The sequence below is a fragment of the Aulonocara sp. 'chitande type north' Nkhata Bay genome, linkage group LG15 (genome assembly GCF_057382095.1).
Source record: "Aulonocara sp. 'chitande type north' Nkhata Bay isolate Kocher_YH1m ecotype deep benthic linkage group LG15, A_spYH_male_GT1.1, whole genome shotgun sequence".
In the NCBI taxonomy this organism is placed as follows: domain Eukaryota; kingdom Metazoa; phylum Chordata; class Actinopteri; order Cichliformes; family Cichlidae; genus Aulonocara; species Aulonocara sp. 'chitande type north' Nkhata Bay.
This window is the reverse complement of record NC_141358.1, coordinates 39,096,549-39,112,663: the sequence shown is the minus strand read 5'-3', so window position 1 is coordinate 39,112,663 and position 16,115 is coordinate 39,096,549. Positions and strand designations below refer to the sequence as shown.

Genomic DNA, 16,115 nt, shown 5'->3' with positions numbered 1-16,115 from the left:
GGTCGCAGAGAACGGGGGTGAGAGAAGACTCCAAACCTCCCTCCACCCGCTCATATGTAGTGTTGATGCATGTGTGTTCTAAGGTGCATTTAAAACCCAGGAGGGCTTGGAGCTACCTGCCAGAGAGCAGCAGGTAAGCGCATGGTCCCTCCTGCTGGCCCTCAATGTCTACGTGTATTTAACATTGAGAGGTGGGCAACGACGCCAGGGGTGGGGTGTACACCCTGATGGTACTTTGGATTCCGTGTATCGTGCCCACCCCCAAGATCCTATATGTATGTGTAATGAGAGTGTGAGTAATGTGAATGTCTAAGTTGTGGGATAAAATTGAGGCAGGGGCAGCCAGAAGGGGACGGGGGGGGTGGCCTCCTCTGCACCCTGGTGACATACCCCTACTCCAAGGTCCTGCATGTGTGGGTGGTTGTGATGGAGCGGGAAGAGGGAGGCAGCTGGAGATGGGGAGGGAAGGAAGGGAGGGGCAAGTGACCCCTCCCTGGGGCCGGCTCCCCCGCTGACCCCAGTAGGCACCCCCATACTCCGCGACCCACCAGGGAAAGGGGCCCAGGCCCATCCAGACCGGGGCCCAGCGCAGCAGCGCCTCCCGGCCCCACAGAGCCCAGGACAGTCCACCCAACCCCACCACAGAGAAAACTGCACCCACCCCACCATCCACTCTTCTTCCAGACTACATAAGACAATAAACACCCAGGCTGAGATCTTCCTCCACCTCTCCTGTATCTCCCCCTCCTGTAGAGAAAGCTCCCGAGGAGAGGAAAGCTCCTGCAAGATGTGACAATCTTCCCCACCAGTTGGAGAGCCCCCCAGGTGGCTCGATGCACCGGCGGCACCCTGCTCCAGGGCTGGGCCCCCATGCACCCACCCGCCCACAACCCCGGCAACACACCAACCAGGACCCAAGCCCCCGAGGCCCGGCCCGGGCCCCAGCCCAGAGACGGAGCGCCCCCAGAACCTCACGCCCATCCCGGACCCACCCAGGGGCAGCCAGGCTACCAGGTCAGTAACCCACGTCCGTCAGCACAGACCCTCCCCTAGTCCCGCTGCACGCAGCCGCGAGGAAACAGTCACCTGAGAGCCAACAGAGCCCCTAGCCGGACATGACCGCTACCCCGGGTTGAGCCCCCCAAGGAAAATGCCTCCGGGGAACCCCCCGACGCCCTAAGCCTGTCCCTACCCCCACACCAATCACAACAGTGAAGGCGGGACCAAACTATGACCCCCCACCCCCACTAGGTGATGGAGCTGATCAAAGGAGCCCAGAGCAATTGATCTGATGTGGTGGCAGAGGCTGTATCAAGACTGATGTAATCTAATAGATAATTTCTATATTGGTTAGAATTAAGATTATTTTTATTTTTCCAGTTCATGAGGACTGTTTTCTTGGCTATGCATAGGGCAGTGAAAACCATATGGGCGATATTCTTTTCTGAAGTGACATTATCTAAGCTGCCCAACAAACACACTAAGGGGGAAGTTGGAATGTTACATTTCAGACACTTTGATAAGTCTTCACATATCTCGCGCCAAAACTTCTGAACTGGTGGACAGAACCAAAGAGCGTGGATATAATTGTCCGGTGAATTGGTTTGGCAGTGTGAGCAGTTGTTGGTAGACGTAAAGCCCATCTTGAACATCCGATGACCTGTATAGTGCACTCTATGTAATATTTTGTATTGAATTAATTGAAGACTGGGATTTCTAATTAGATGAAAGGTTTTTAAGCAAATCTGAGACCAGAAGTTTAGGTCTAAGTTAACTGATAAATCCGCTTCCCATTTTGCAATAGGAAGTGATATTGATTCATCTGTTTTAGAAAGCATTCTGTATATTTTGGATAGTAATTTGGGGGTTTTAAGAGTAAGAAATTGAACCACACTTGGTGGTGTTTGTAGTTCAACTTGACCCGGTTTAAATTTCTTTTTTACTATGGATTTAATTTGTTGATATTCTAAAAATCTTTTCTTGTTGATCCCATATTGTGTAGCTAGTCCGTCAAATGAAATAAATTCTGTTCCTTCTAGTATATGTTCTAAATATTTGATTCCTTTACCACTCCATATGAAAAGTTTATCATATTATTGTTTTGTAATATGTCAGGGTTGTTCCAAATAGGTGTACGTTTGCATGGGATTAATGAAGACGCCGTCAATTTTAGAAACTCCCACCATGCTGTCAGAGAAGAGCTGATGTTGATGCTTTTAAAGCATTCATGTCGTTGGATGTTTGAGCTGATAAATGGTAGGTCTGAGATCTCTAGATTATTGCAAAGTGCTTGTTCTACATCTAGCCAAGGTTCATCTAAGAGGGTATGTTTTAGCCATCCTGAGATAAACTGAAGCCTGTTGGCTAAGAAGTAGTGCTGAAAGTTAGGCAGTTCTAGTCCTCCTTTATCCTTGGTCTTTTGTAGTGTTTTTAAGCTTATACGTGGGGGTTTATTTTTCCAAAGGAATTTGGACATACATGAATCTAGAGATCTGAACCAATCTTGTGGCGGTTTAGTTGGGATCATTGAGAATAAATAATTTATTTTTGGTAAGACCATCATTTTTATAGCGGCAACCCTTCCCATGAGTGATATGGGTAGACATTTCCATCTAGCCAGATCATCTTCTACCTTCTTTAAAAGTGGGATATGGTTTAATTTAGTTAGATCTGCAAGCTTGGGAGAAACATTAATACCTAAATATTTTATATTTCCCGATTGCAGTGGTGTAGAAGAGGAATTATGGAGGGAGCAATTAATCGGTAGAACTGTAGATTTTGACCAGTTAATTGAGTAATCTGATATTCTTGCAAAAGAGTTTATCAATTCAATCACCCCAGAGATATTGGTTTGTGAATTTTGGAGAAAGAGTAACACATCATCCGCATAAAGGCTGATTTTATGTTCCACGTTCTTGCATTTTATGCCCTTAATTACTGAATTCTGTCTAATTGCTGCTGCTAGTGGTTCAATAAAAATTGCAAACAGTGAAGGGGAGAGTGGGCATCCCTGCCTGGTGCCCCTCAAGAGACAGAAGCTGGAGGATGTCTGGTCATTTGTTCTAACCCAAGCTGTTGGGGAATTATATAATATTTTTAACCAGTTTATGAAAGAGGATCCAAAACCAAATTTGTGTAAAGTTGCAAATAGAAATTTCCAGTTAACTCTGTCGAATGCTTTTTCTGCGTCTAAAGAGAATATTGTAGTTTCTAGGTTTTTACTGTATGAGTAGTCTATCAAATTAAGTAATCTACGTGTATTTGTTGATGAGTGCCTACCTTTTATGAAACCAGTTTGGTCAGGATGAATTAAGAGGGGGGTTATTTTCTCCAGTCTCTTTGAGAGAGCTTTGCAGATTATTTTAAGGTCTACGTTTATAAGGGATATTGGACGATAGCTTGAGGGATATACAGGGTCTTTGCCTGGTTTTAGCAGGAGATTAATGTTTGCAGAATTCATATTTGATGGAAGTCTGCCCTTTTCTTTAATTTCCAACAACGTTCTGTAGAAAACTGGTGCTAGAATCGACCAGAATTCTTTGTAGAATTCTGCAGGAAAGCCGTCTGGACCTGGAGCCTTATTATTGGGCATACTTATCAGAGCTTCCTGGAGTTCACCTGGTGTCAATGGTGAATCCAGTGCCATTGCTTGAGTGTCCAATAATTTTGGAAGAGTTATGTTGTCCAAAAACTGATCAATTTCTTTTTTAGATGGGTTTATTTGTGGTGAATACAACGTTTTATAGAAATCCCTGAAAATGTTGTTTATTTGTATCGGATCATATATTGTGTTCCCAGATGAATCTTGAACAGCACATATAGTTGTTTTTTCTTTATTTGTTTTTAGCTGGTTTGCTAGAAATTGACCAGATTTATTACCATGTTCATAATTTTGTAGGCGTAGTCTTTGTACTAAGAATTTTGTTTTTTTATCAATTATCTCATTTAATTCTAGTTTTGTTTTGCGTATTTTGTTCAATGTTTCCTGATCTTGGTGGGACGCGTAGGCTTCTTCTAGTGATTTGATGTTTTTTTCTAATTCCTGAATATTTTTGTTTTCTTTTTTCTTTTTATGTGATGAGAAAGAAATTATTTTACCTCTCATCACAGCTTTCCCTGCTTCCCATAGAACAGAAGCTGATGTTTCGGGAGTGTCATTATAGTCCAAATATGAAGTCCACTCTTTTTTTAAAATATTTAATAAAGTCTTCATCTTTAAGTAGTGATATATTAAATCTCCAGTTTTTTCTTGGCGTAGTATTATTCTTGTGCATTAGTGTTAAAGATACAGGACCATGATCGCTGACAGCTATAGGATGAATCTCAGTGTCTGAAATGTCGTTCAGCAGTGAGCTGCTGACCAAAAAATAATCCAGACGAGAGTAGGAGTGATGGACATGTGAGAAAAAAGTATATTCCTTACTGGTGGGGTGAAGGGAGCGCCATGCATCGCAAAGACCAAAGTCGCTCATATACTGTTTGATTATATTTGTGGACTGCCAATTACGCTGAGTTCCCGCTGTATTGAGCCTATCCATGTCTTCATTTAGTCCAAGGTTGAGGTCGCCTCCAAGAACAAGTGTGCCATCTAAGTGTTCAGAGAGTGCACTGAAAAAACCGTGAAAGAATGAGGGATCATCAACATTTGGACCATATACACTTGCAATACATAGCTTTTTATCAAGTATAGATAGTTTAATGATTAAGAATCTGCCCTCTGGATCTATAACTGTATCGAGTACTGTGAAATTAATATTTTTATGTATTAAAATTGCTACTCCCCTTTGTCTAGAATTATAACAAGCTGAGAACACATTAGGAAACTCAGGTGTTTTAAGTTCATTCGAACCTCTAAGAGGTCTGTGGGTCTCTTGTAAAAGGACAACATCTGCCTGTAGTTTTTTGAGTTGGTTAAATATTTTTAACCTCTTTACTCTGGAGCCAGCTCCATTTATATTCCATGTAATGAACCTCAGTGTACCCATAGATGTTTGTGTATAACTAGGGATGTATGCTGTGTGCGTCGCTTAGCCAGGTGGAGAGAATACGTCACTTGTTCATAAATAAAGAGAAGGAGAGAGAGAAAAAATGTGTGGCGAGATGCTCCCTGAGTCGGACTTTGTGTATGCATAGTTACTAATATGAGTAGGCTTGGCTTAAGTGTGTGTATCCTAAACGACTGTGTGCGCTGCCTGACTGATGTAAATGTGCTGCCGTTGAGCGCATGGTGCGTATGTGTCGAAATAAAGGATGTTTGTGGATGAGTATCGAAGCAGGTGATCGAGGCAGTGAAAGGAATAAAGAAAGAAACCAAGGACAGGGGTGAGCAGCATAAAACCAAGAGGGGGAAAAGAGAGGGAAAAAAAACGAGAAGAAAAAAAACAAAACAAAACGTAAACATTCCAATTAAATCACTGACGGAGAGTGACGGTGTTAATTCTGCTATGAAATCACACTTTAAGATGCGATTTGTTAAACAGATGTTAATGCAAGTTAGTGTGAGTGGATAGGGAAATGGTGCAGCTGATTCTTATCTGGTGTGAGGTTAATACAGCCACGGAGTGATGTTGGGGTCGCGGTGGAGCTGTCCGTCCACGTACAGCCGGTCCACAGCGATGACAGCGCGGGAGCCCTTCTGGATGAAGCCGCGTCGGATTGGGAAGAGGACCCTGCGTCGTTCCAAGATCTCTTTGGGGAACTGGTCGTTCACGCTGAAGTCCGTTCCTTTTAATTCCCTGCCGCGGCTTTTCACATGTTGCTTTTGTTTGAAGTGGCCGAATTTGGCCACGATAGGACGTGGTCTCCCGGCCGTAGCCCGAATGGGGCCGAGGTGATGTACCCGATCGAAGACGATGTTCTTCACAGTGTCCTCCGGCAGCTTCAGGTGGGTTTTGATGAAGCTTTTTACCGTGGTCTCCGCGTCCTCTCCAGCGGCTTCTGGAATACCAGAAAATACCAGATTATCACGCATGCTACGAGCTTGTAGATCGATAACTGTTTCTTTTATTTTTTTATTTTCTCTATTGAGCTGGGTAACATTATCTGTGAGACATTTCACCGACTCCCTTAGCGTGGCATTTTCAGCAGCAAGCGTTTCCACCTGCTGCTGGCTGTACTCCAGGGATTCTCGCAAGCATTTAAATTCTCGGTGAAGAATCTCCACCAAGGACACCCTTGCGTCGAAACTGGACAATCGCTTGTCGATTGACTCCAATATGTCGGCAATATCTTTGCCGGCTGGCGATGTTGAGCCGGGGGAATCTGCCGGGCGTTGTCTTTTCGACGACGGCGTCTCAGGTTTGGCCGGGGAAGCTGCACATGGGGTCTTCTTCATCACGAGATCCTGAAAGCACTGATCGATGTAATCTTGGAGAGTCTCTAAACTCTCCTCGTTGTTCTCCAGGGTGTTGGAGATTATTTAGACAAATAGTGTTAGTTATAAGACAATTGATAAGTGTATTTGGTAATGCTGAAGCTTAAATGAATTTGTTCAAATCTAAACTACCATTTGCTTTAATTTTCCGCCAAAATCTCCGGCGTCTGACGTCAGTTACAACATGAGTCGCTTACCTTGTCCGTCACTTCCGTCACTTACCTCCTCACTCCTTTCCCTGTCTGGGAAATCTTCAAGTAGTCGGAAATCTTCAAGTAGTCTTGAATATCTTTGAGAGGCCAAAAAAAAATGTAATATATCTGTAATATTACTTAGTGACGGTTTGCTGGGGTTTTAAGTAAAAAGTGAAACTGTCTATAGCCCAACTTGTGTTTACAAGCACCTTAGGAATCATTTGACAAAGATTGTTCAGTGGATAATACAGCAAAATTCACATGCACGTCCAAACACACTGGCAATTTTCCTTCTGTACGGGATGTGTAGTCCTCTTGGGAATTGAGAGAGGAATGGAGCAACAAGTTTGATATGGAGTAATGCATGAGTTTGATGAGTCATTCAGACTGTGTGGGTGTATTGACTTAAGAGATAGTCTCAGGTGTACTAAGGTTGAGCAGCTTTTTGGGGAGTGCTGTTCATTGCTGCTGGGCCATGTTTTGTGTGCTACAGTCTACATCTGAATTTGTAATTTGCTAAAATCTCTTTAACCCAATGTAAATGCTGCACGACTGTATGTGGACAGAGATAGGAAAAACAAAACGGTTCACTAATGTATCCATAGACATGTTCTTAACTTTATGTCCATAATGTTTTAATTTATATTTTATTCCAATTTTATCCTTACCAAGTGAAATTAGTTAATGGGAACTATTCTAAACTGACTGGCACATGCCTGCAGTTTACAATTGGCATACGGCGATGCTTTCATTTACATTTGTCTAAAGTGTATTCTGCCACAAAGTGATTCATAATAAGAGAGAGCCACAGAAATAAAGACAGTATTGTTTGAAGTGGCAGCCAGAAAAGAATAGAATAGAATAGAATTCAACTTTATTGTCATTGCACATGTCACAGGTACAGGGCAATGTAGTTTGCATCCATCCAGAAGTGCTTTAGCCATGATATAGATATATTACAATATATATTAGCAATAATATAGATATGTAAGTATATTACAGAAATGGGTCTATTATGGTATGTAATATGTACACGGTATGAAGTATGTTATGAATATGCTATAACTATAAGTATGTACAGGCTGTAGTGAGTACAAGCTATGAACAGGATATATATATGAAAAAAACTATACAGAATATGAAATAATGAACTTATACACTTACACAGAAATGGGAACTATGCAAGTTGTAAACAGTTATAGAATTAAAAATTATCGTATGATTATTTACACAGAACTATACAGTAGTGCAGTTAAGAGGCTATATAAAGTGCTAGTGGTTGTGAGTGGTGGTTCAGTCCATGTTATTATTGTGTGTTTGAGGGTACAGTTGTCCATTGTGTGTGTGTGTGTGTGTGTGTGTGTGTGTGTGTGTGTAGGTGGTTGTGTGTGTGTGTGTGTGTGTGTGTGTGTGTGTGTGTGTATGTCCAGTCCGTGAGTTTAATGTGGGTCAGATGTCAGGAGGCAGAGTTCAGGAGTCTGACAGCTGTGGGGAAGAAGCTGTTCCAGTACCTGGTGGTCTTAGTCCGGAGGCTCCTGTGGCGCCTCCCAGAGGGCAGGAGGGTGAAGAGTCCATGTGATGGGTGACTGGGGTCTTTGATGATTTTCCCAGCCCTTTTCAGACACCGCTTCCTGTAGATGTCTTTTATGGCAGGAAGTGGTGCTCTGGCAATGCGCTGGGTAGTTTTCACGACCCTCTGCAACGCCTTCCGGTCCGAGGCAGAGCAGTTCCCGTACCAGACTGTTATACAGTTGGTCAGGATGCTCTCGATGGTGCAGCGATAGAAGTTCACCAGGATGTCTGAGGACAGGTGGTTCTTCCTCAGAGTCCTCAAGAAGAAGAGGCGCTGGTGAGCCTTCTTGACCAGCTTGGAGCAGTTGGTCGTCCAGATGAGATCCTCGGAGATGTGGACTCCCAGGAACTTGAAGCTGCTCACACGGTCCACAGCCGTCCCCTTAATGTAGATGGGTGGATGTGGGTCAGCATTCCTCCTGTAGTCCACGATGAGCTCCTTGGTCTTCTCGGTGTTAAGCAGCAGGTTGTTTGTGTCGCACCACTCAGCCAGACGATCCACCTCCTCCCTGTAGGCGGCCTCATCGTTGTCACTGATGAGGCCAATCACCGTGGTGTCATCTGCAAACTTAATGATGGTGTTGGAACCATCAGCAGGTCTGCAGTCGTGGGTGAAGAGGGAGGTGGGGGGGTGAGGATTTGTCACTTCAAACTTTATTGGGGGAAAAAAATCCACAAGTGAGATTTCTTTCAATAAATCTAAAAATTAAATATATAGCATGCTCGCAGGGTTAGCGAGTATAACATGTGTATGATCTGCTAGCTAAAAATATATATTCTATAGATTATATGTGTGACTATATGTGTTATAGATTAAAACCCTCCTGTAGTTGCCGTTACTTCCACTGGTCCAAACCTCTTTGGCTTAAAGTGCATACTTTGAGTGCTGGTAAATGTTTTTTTGATCTTGTGAATGATGCAGAAAATCAGCTTCCTTCCTAAGCAATATCCGACCTGCCACGTGGAGCTTAAATACAAAATCCCTGGTCACTTCAGTCAAGAAGATTGCGTTAAGAATATTGATTAAAAAGACAGAAACTTGCTTTCCAAAGTTGTAATTTGCTTTTGACATTTGTCTTTGACATTTGACATTGTTAAGCACTTTACAGGGCTTTGATTAATCAATCTTTAATTTAAACAAATAATGTGGTGTTATCTTGTGACTTGTTCCGACACTGTGCTGTTGAGCTCTCGGTTTCAAAGCCTGCTGTGAAGCTTAAGCTGGGCAGAGACTGTGCGATTTTTTTTTCCCCCAGTCGCGCGATTCAGCTCCTGCTCAAACTGTACGATTGACTCGCAAGGGTTAGAAGTTCATAGGTCACGATGCAGGGTCTCACACTATACGGCCCGATGCTCTGATGCGACCCGAGTGCTCACACTGTGCGTCCATAAAATGAAGGTTATAACAGAAATTCTGTCGCTCGCTCTCCCTCTCTGTCTTTCACACACAGACACGCACACCACCGCCATCAACTTTGCTAAATTGCTAAAAACATTGATCAGGCAGCTGTGATTGAGCAGCAGTGTAGATCCAACTATTTTCACGGTTGTTGTGGTCGTGATAATTTTGTGAGGCCACATCGAAAAGGCTCGGATCAGCTTACCATAGTTCTACAAGTTGTGCCTCCGTCGCTTGTGTCCAGATCACACGCTGTACTGCCGTGCTGCGCCGTCTTTTTCGCTGACATTTGTGTTTGCGCGTGCGCAGTGTGAGAAACTGCGGTGACACCCTCACGACGGTCGCGAGGATTTCAAACGACCAAGCGATTGATGATCGGGAGCTGGTCGTGAGGTGTTAATCGCGTCTCGTTACCCCACGTATACTACACGATGCACGACGCACGATGAAGGCCAAAATCGGGCCGATCGCCAAAACGGTCGCACGACTCAAAAATCGGCTCAAAATGGGCCAAAAAATCGCACAGTGTAAGCCCAGCATTAAATGTTTCCCGCACTGTTCACCGTTGACATTTTGTCTGATCTGTTTGCAGTGACTAAGGAAGGGGCTTGGCAAACTGTTCTGCAGCATGGAGAAGGAAGACCTCAAGATTGTCAACAAGGGGGAAGAGGAGGAGATGGTATTTTTCATTTCACATATACGCATATTGAAAAAATACCAGAATTGATGTGATCCTGAAGGATCCAGAATCTAATGTGCCCATCAGTGACTTCTTGATGGCTTGCAATTTCTTCTCACTGCTTACTGAGTGTTTCCCTAATGGTACCATAACCACCCTGGCTGTGAAACTGGAGTCTGTTCCCAGCCTGAACCCCAGTGAGCTCACGCTGCTCGACCCCACCTGCGGTCCAGTCTACAGTGATGACCGCTACGCTTACTTTGTCTTCACTGCTAACTCCTGTGGGACTACCAGAAAGTTACATACTGTGTTACCTAACGTGCCATACTGTGCTCCTGTTTTCTCTTTTTTTTTTTGTTAAGGAGCTGCAGGGCTACCGTCTGTGTCGTTGGCGGCTGGCCCTGGTGGGCCTCGGGGTGCTGTGTACAGGGGGCTTCCTTCTCCTGGTGCTCTACTGGATGCCAGAATGGTGCGTCAAGTCCACCTGCACTCGTACCACAGCCCGTGAGGCCAAAGTGGTGTTGCTGCGCTCCACGGTAGGTAGCAAGTAAAGCAGCAGTGAGTCATTATTATTCAAAAAAGAGAAAAATTATTTACTTAGAAAATAAGTTTTTCTATTTTTTTCTCTCTTTCTTCGTATTAAATGGGTTTTTAATATTTGGTTGGAAAAAATCTAGAAAGGAAGTGGTGGATTTTAGAGATTAAACATTTTATCAACAAACTAATCAAAACATATTAAAACAATTTTGGCTTCTTTTTTATTTATTATTTGGTGTTGCCAATTCATGAAAAAAATGGTAAAGACGTAATTAGAAGTAACTATTTTGAAGACTAGTAAATAATAATAATAATAATTAACATTTAATTTTAATATGTGCAAACACAGTTGTGGGCTTTTTCTTTGTTGTTTTTTTTGTTGATTTCTGTCTGTCTACATTATTATTAGGGCCCGAGCACTAAAAGTGCGAAGGCCCTTTTGTATCTGCCCCGTTTCTTCTTCTTCTTCTTCTTATTATTATTCAGGCAAAACAAGGGCCTTTTTGAGGGCCTAAACATGCTCAAAAACTCATGAAATTTTGCACACATGCCAGGTCTGGTGAAAAATTTTGTATTTTAATGGTTTTACATATGAGCACTGGGAAATGGCTCTACAGCGCCACCTATGCCTTGTTAAATGCAGCCCTACGACCACATCATTTCAGCTACATGTATGAAATTTGACACACCTGTGTTACCATGCCAAGACGAACAAAAAAAGTCTGTGGGCACATTGACGCAAACCCAACAGGAAGTCCGGCATTTGGACGTGAAGGTGACATTTTGGCTCTAATTTTGCCATTTCCACCATTAACAATGAAGTGGCTTTTGAGGGGCTTGGAAAGTTTAAAAAGTCTTGAAATTTGGCCCACACCTCCAATGTGATGAATGCTTTGTTATGTGATCACTTTCCTTGAATAGCGCAAAATGGCTCCACAGCACCCCCTACAAAATTTCAAATCATCAGCCCCTGCTCTGTGTTTTATCTATGAGTCTGAAACCTGATAAGCTTGTAGAAGATATCAAGATGTAAAAAAAAGTCTCTTGGAGCAATATCCCAAATCCAACAGAAAGTCAACCATTTTAAGAACTCTCTGCCTGGGAGGGATGTGAGGTGGGCAAATGAACTGAATCATTTCTTCAACAGATTTGATTCAGCCATGAGGCAGTCTGCAACATCGGCTGCAGACTCACCCACCCCCACTGCTGCTGTTCCACCTCAGACACTTCACACCTCCTCTATTCACCCTGCTCACTCCCCCCCACCCCCAACAACAGCATCCAATACACACTCAACACAAGGCTCCAGCCTGTCTCTCTCAACCACCCAGGTTAGGAGGGAACTGAGGAGGATTAATGGCAAGAAGGCAGCGGGTCCAGATGGCATCAGCTCGAGGGTCGTCAGGTCCTGCGCGGACCAACTGTGTGGGGTGATGGAGCACCTCTTCAACCTGAGCCTGAGGTTGGGAAGAGTCCCACAGCTCTGGAAAACCTCCTGTGTTGTACCAGTGCCAAAGACTTCACGCCCCAAGGACCTCAACAGCTACAGGCCGGTGGCTCTGACATCCCACCTGATGAAGACCCTGGAGCGGTTGGTCCTGGCTCAGCTTCGGCGCCTAATAAGCTCATCACTGGACCCACTTCAGTTTGCCTACCAGCCTGGCATTGGAGCGGATGATGCCGTCATTCACCTCCTACATCGTTCCCTCGCTCACCTGGAGACCGCTGGAAGCACTGTGAGAATCATGTTCTTTGATTTCTCCAGTGCCTTCAACACCATTCTTCCCTCGGTTCTAAAGGACAAGCTGGTGAACTCTGGAGTGGACCATCACCTCACTACCTGGATCCTGGACTACCTCACCGACCGACCACAGTATGTGAGGACTCAGGGCTGTGTGTCGGACAGGGTCGTCTGCAGTACGGGGGCCCCACAGGGAACGGTTCTGGCTCCGTTCCTCTTCACCATCTACACTGCAGACTTCTCCCACAATTCCACCCAGTGCTTCCTGCAGAAGTTCTCTGATGACTCTGCAATAGTCGGCCTCATCACTGATGGGGACGACAAGGAGTACAGAGGTCTGACCCAAGACTTTGTGGACTGGTGCCAGCTGAACTACCTCCAGATCAACGCCAGTAAAACCAAGGAACTGGTGGTAGACTTCCGCAGGCACAAGCATTCTCCACTGCAACCACTGAACATCCAAGGTATGGACATTGAGGCTGTGGACAGCTACAGGTACCTTGGTGTTCATCTGAACAATAGACTGGACTGGACTCATAACTCAGACGCCCTCTACAGGAAAGGGCAGAGCAGGCTGTACCTGCTGCGGAGACTCAGGTCGTTTGGAGTGGATGGCCCACTCCTGAAGACCTTCTATGACTCTGTGGTGGCTTCTGCTATCTTTTATGGTGTGGTCTGCTGGGGCGGCAGCATCTCTGCTGGGGACAGGAAGAGACTGAACAGGGTGATCCGAAGGGCCAGCTCTGTTCTAGGATGCCCTCTGGACCCAGTGGAGGTGGTGAGTGACAGGAGAACGGCGGCTAAGCTGTCATCCCTGATGGACAACATCTCCCACCCCATGCAGCAGACTGTGACAGCACTGAGCAGCTCCTTCAGTGGGAGACTGCGGCACCCACGGTGTGGGACGGAGAGATTTCGCAGGTCTTTCCTCCCCACTGCTGTCAGACTCCATAATAAAGACTTTAACTGATCAAGCACACACATCCATACATATGCAATAATACTATGCAATAATACTAAGTGCAATAATCCTTTCTGTCATCGTTGTATTTTTACTCAGTTGTATATAGTATTTGTATTTGTATTCTATTTTTATCTTATTGTATATTTATTTTATTTTATTCTATTCTGTACAGCTGTGTACTGTATTTATTCTTATTGTATTCTAATTTTTGCCTCATAACTTTTGCACTGTCCACTTCCTGCTGTGACAAAACAAATTTCCCACGTGTGGGACTAATAAAGGTTATCTTATCTTATCTTATCTTATCTTATCTTATCTTATCTTATCTTAATTTTCGCGACATTTTCCCCTCTTTTCAGGCTCCGTACTTTGACGAACTCCTCCAAAGATTTTCATCAGATTGACGTGATCTGCAGTGCGTGGAATCTGAAGACCTTCGTGATGTTAAATTGCGAAGCTTTTTACGTTGAGGGAAACGGGGTGGTCATGGCGGCACGTAGAGTTTCAAACACTCGCCAAAAAGCAGTAATCTGCTGTCACTCAAAAACACAATGTCCAATCTCACACAAAGGTCGCAGGCATGATGAGACTCGAGCTCAGAAATAGTTGTTGTTATGCCATTTGTCAGTAATGTTTAGAGCGCCACCTAGTGGGACGACTATAATCATGATCGAATGAGATGAAATGTTAGCTGGGCAGGGATAGCTCAGTAGGTAGAGTGGTGGCCCCATGATCGGAAGGTCGGTGGTTCGACTCCACTGAACGCTACCCTGAGGTACCCCTGAGCAAGGTACCGTCCCTACACACTGCTTCCCGGGCGCTGCATTGGTGGCTGCCCACTGCTTCACTGGGTGAATGGGTTAAATGCAGAGGAACTATTTCCCTACGGGGACTAACATGCACACTTTACTTTACTGGTGGTTAAATGCATGAATTCCATCAATTTGACATCAGATCGGACGTGCTGGTTGTAGGTGTTGGGCGTGGCTCGACGTGCCGGGGTGCGAGGGCCCTCATAACGCTGCTTGCAGCTTTAATTATTATTATTATTATTTTAGTAAAAAATTTCACATCTGTATTTTTCCGTTATATTAATGGAAATATAGTTATGAGCTCTCACCCCACTTCCCAGTGACTAAAAATGGAGACTGACATATAGAATAATGTTGTTCCTCCTCATAAACGTTGCACTTAATAGGGGGAAATTTGTTGTTACTTAATGAAGCTTCTCAGAAATTCACTAGATTAACTTTGTTTGGGTGGTTTAGGATGAGTTCCGGCGCTGGTTCCTGGCCAGGGTGCGAGTGATGCTTGCCCCAGGGAGAAACCCCTTCCACAGCCTGGAGACCCAGACCACCTCCCCCTCCTCCCCTTCCTCTCCTTCCTCCCTCTCCTACCCCTTCTCCTCCTCTGCTTCCCCACCTCAGGCCAACGGACACACCATTCATCCCTCCGATGGCAGCCCTGCTCAGGAGCTCATCAGAAAATTTGCAGACTACCAGCCCACGCAGGTAGGCACAACACTTGTCTCAACATAAATCTGTAGTATAAACTGGAAATGCACTAAGCACATAAATGAATGTGACTGTCGTTTTTCAAAGTTCATAGAAGGGTTGTTTTATGGACAACAATACAAATATGATTACTTTTGCCAAATAAATCTGTCTCTTATTTTGGTCCCTTTGCTCTTTTTTCCCCTCAGATTCGCTACTTTACCTTTCATAGCACAAAGTATTATTGGAACGACGAGAAGCAGAACTTTGAGGTTTTAACGTAAGCATTCTTTTATAACTATATAACTTTCAATTTTCACTGCAGAATCCTCTTAAGTAAACTCTTCAAAGGTTGCACACAGCAGTAATGACAAGTAAATATATGACTCTTGCTCTGTATGTTGACTAACAAAAAAAACTTGAGGGGGAGAAGATTTTCATTTTATAGCAACTTGCATGCTTGTTTTGCTTTTGCTGTTGCGGTTATGTGGAATTAAAGTATCTCCTCCAATGTTCCTATTACAGTGGCCTGGAGGATCTGCAGGTCAGCTGCTCCACCCTCCACTCGGAGCACAGCACAGGCCTGACTATGAACCAGCAGGAGTACAGGTAACATTCAATCAAAAGACAAAGTCACTCAAGTTTGTACGGCACTGTAGGTGCAAGGAGTTGTTGTTGTTCAGTTGTTGGGGTTAAAAACTATAAGCCCTGATATTGTAACTGGAGTTAATGAACAGTGGAGGAGGAATATCCACAGTCTCTGGTATTTACACACAAACTAAATACAATTTTTCTTCCTGTCTTTTAGGAGACTGTTCTTCGGAGTGAATGAAATTGCAGTGAAAGTGCCTTCTGTTTTCAAGCTGCTTATCAAAGAGGTAAAAGCAAAGTTTGAGTTTCTGTATGCAGCATGAATGTGTGTGAGACATCTTTTCATCTTGTGGGTTTATTGACACCTTGCACCAAATATTAGTGAATTAGTTTATTGTGTGGCACACGTATAATAATTTGAGAACAGAAATCCTTTTCTTCTGTCAGAACAGAGTCGTGCTTATGTACTGCTGTCTTGCTACTTTTTCATGTTAATGCGATTAGCTGAAGTAGGTTGTTAATCATTTCAGCGCATTATGAATGAAACTGTGTTTAAAATTTTTCTTTTCTTT

The 16,115-nt window shown here is 44.1% G+C and overlaps 2 protein-coding genes across 3 annotated transcripts in view; one reads left to right on the top strand and one right to left on the bottom strand.

Moving 5' to 3' along the window:
• Positions 1–16,115, top strand: part of atp13a3 (ATPase 13A3) — a 49,367-nt gene that overhangs the window by 12,619 nt on the left and 20,633 nt on the right. For both annotated transcript variants that reach the window (XM_086263310.1, XM_086263309.1), the window contains exons 3-8: positions 10,131–10,217; positions 10,580–10,753; positions 14,728–14,970; positions 15,162–15,232; positions 15,478–15,561; positions 15,761–15,830. In XM_086263310.1, coding sequence (XP_086119436.1) covers positions 10,167–10,217; positions 10,580–10,753; positions 14,728–14,970; positions 15,162–15,232; positions 15,478–15,561; positions 15,761–15,830 — 693 coding nt within the window. In that variant the 5' untranslated portion in view covers positions 10,131–10,166. The remainder of the gene's footprint in view (positions 1–10,130; positions 10,218–10,579; positions 10,754–14,727; positions 14,971–15,161; positions 15,233–15,477; positions 15,562–15,760; positions 15,831–16,115) is intronic.
• On the bottom strand, positions 1,737–6,896 carry LOC147313629 (uncharacterized). The gene is made up of 2 exons (XM_086263311.1): positions 6,777–6,896; positions 1,737–6,662 (listed from the first exon to the last, which is right to left on the bottom strand). Exon 2 carries the CDS (start codon positions 6,332–6,334, stop codon positions 5,546–5,548), a length of 789 nt encoding a protein of 262 aa, XP_086119437.1. The 5' UTR covers positions 6,335–6,662; positions 6,777–6,896; the 3' UTR covers positions 1,737–5,545.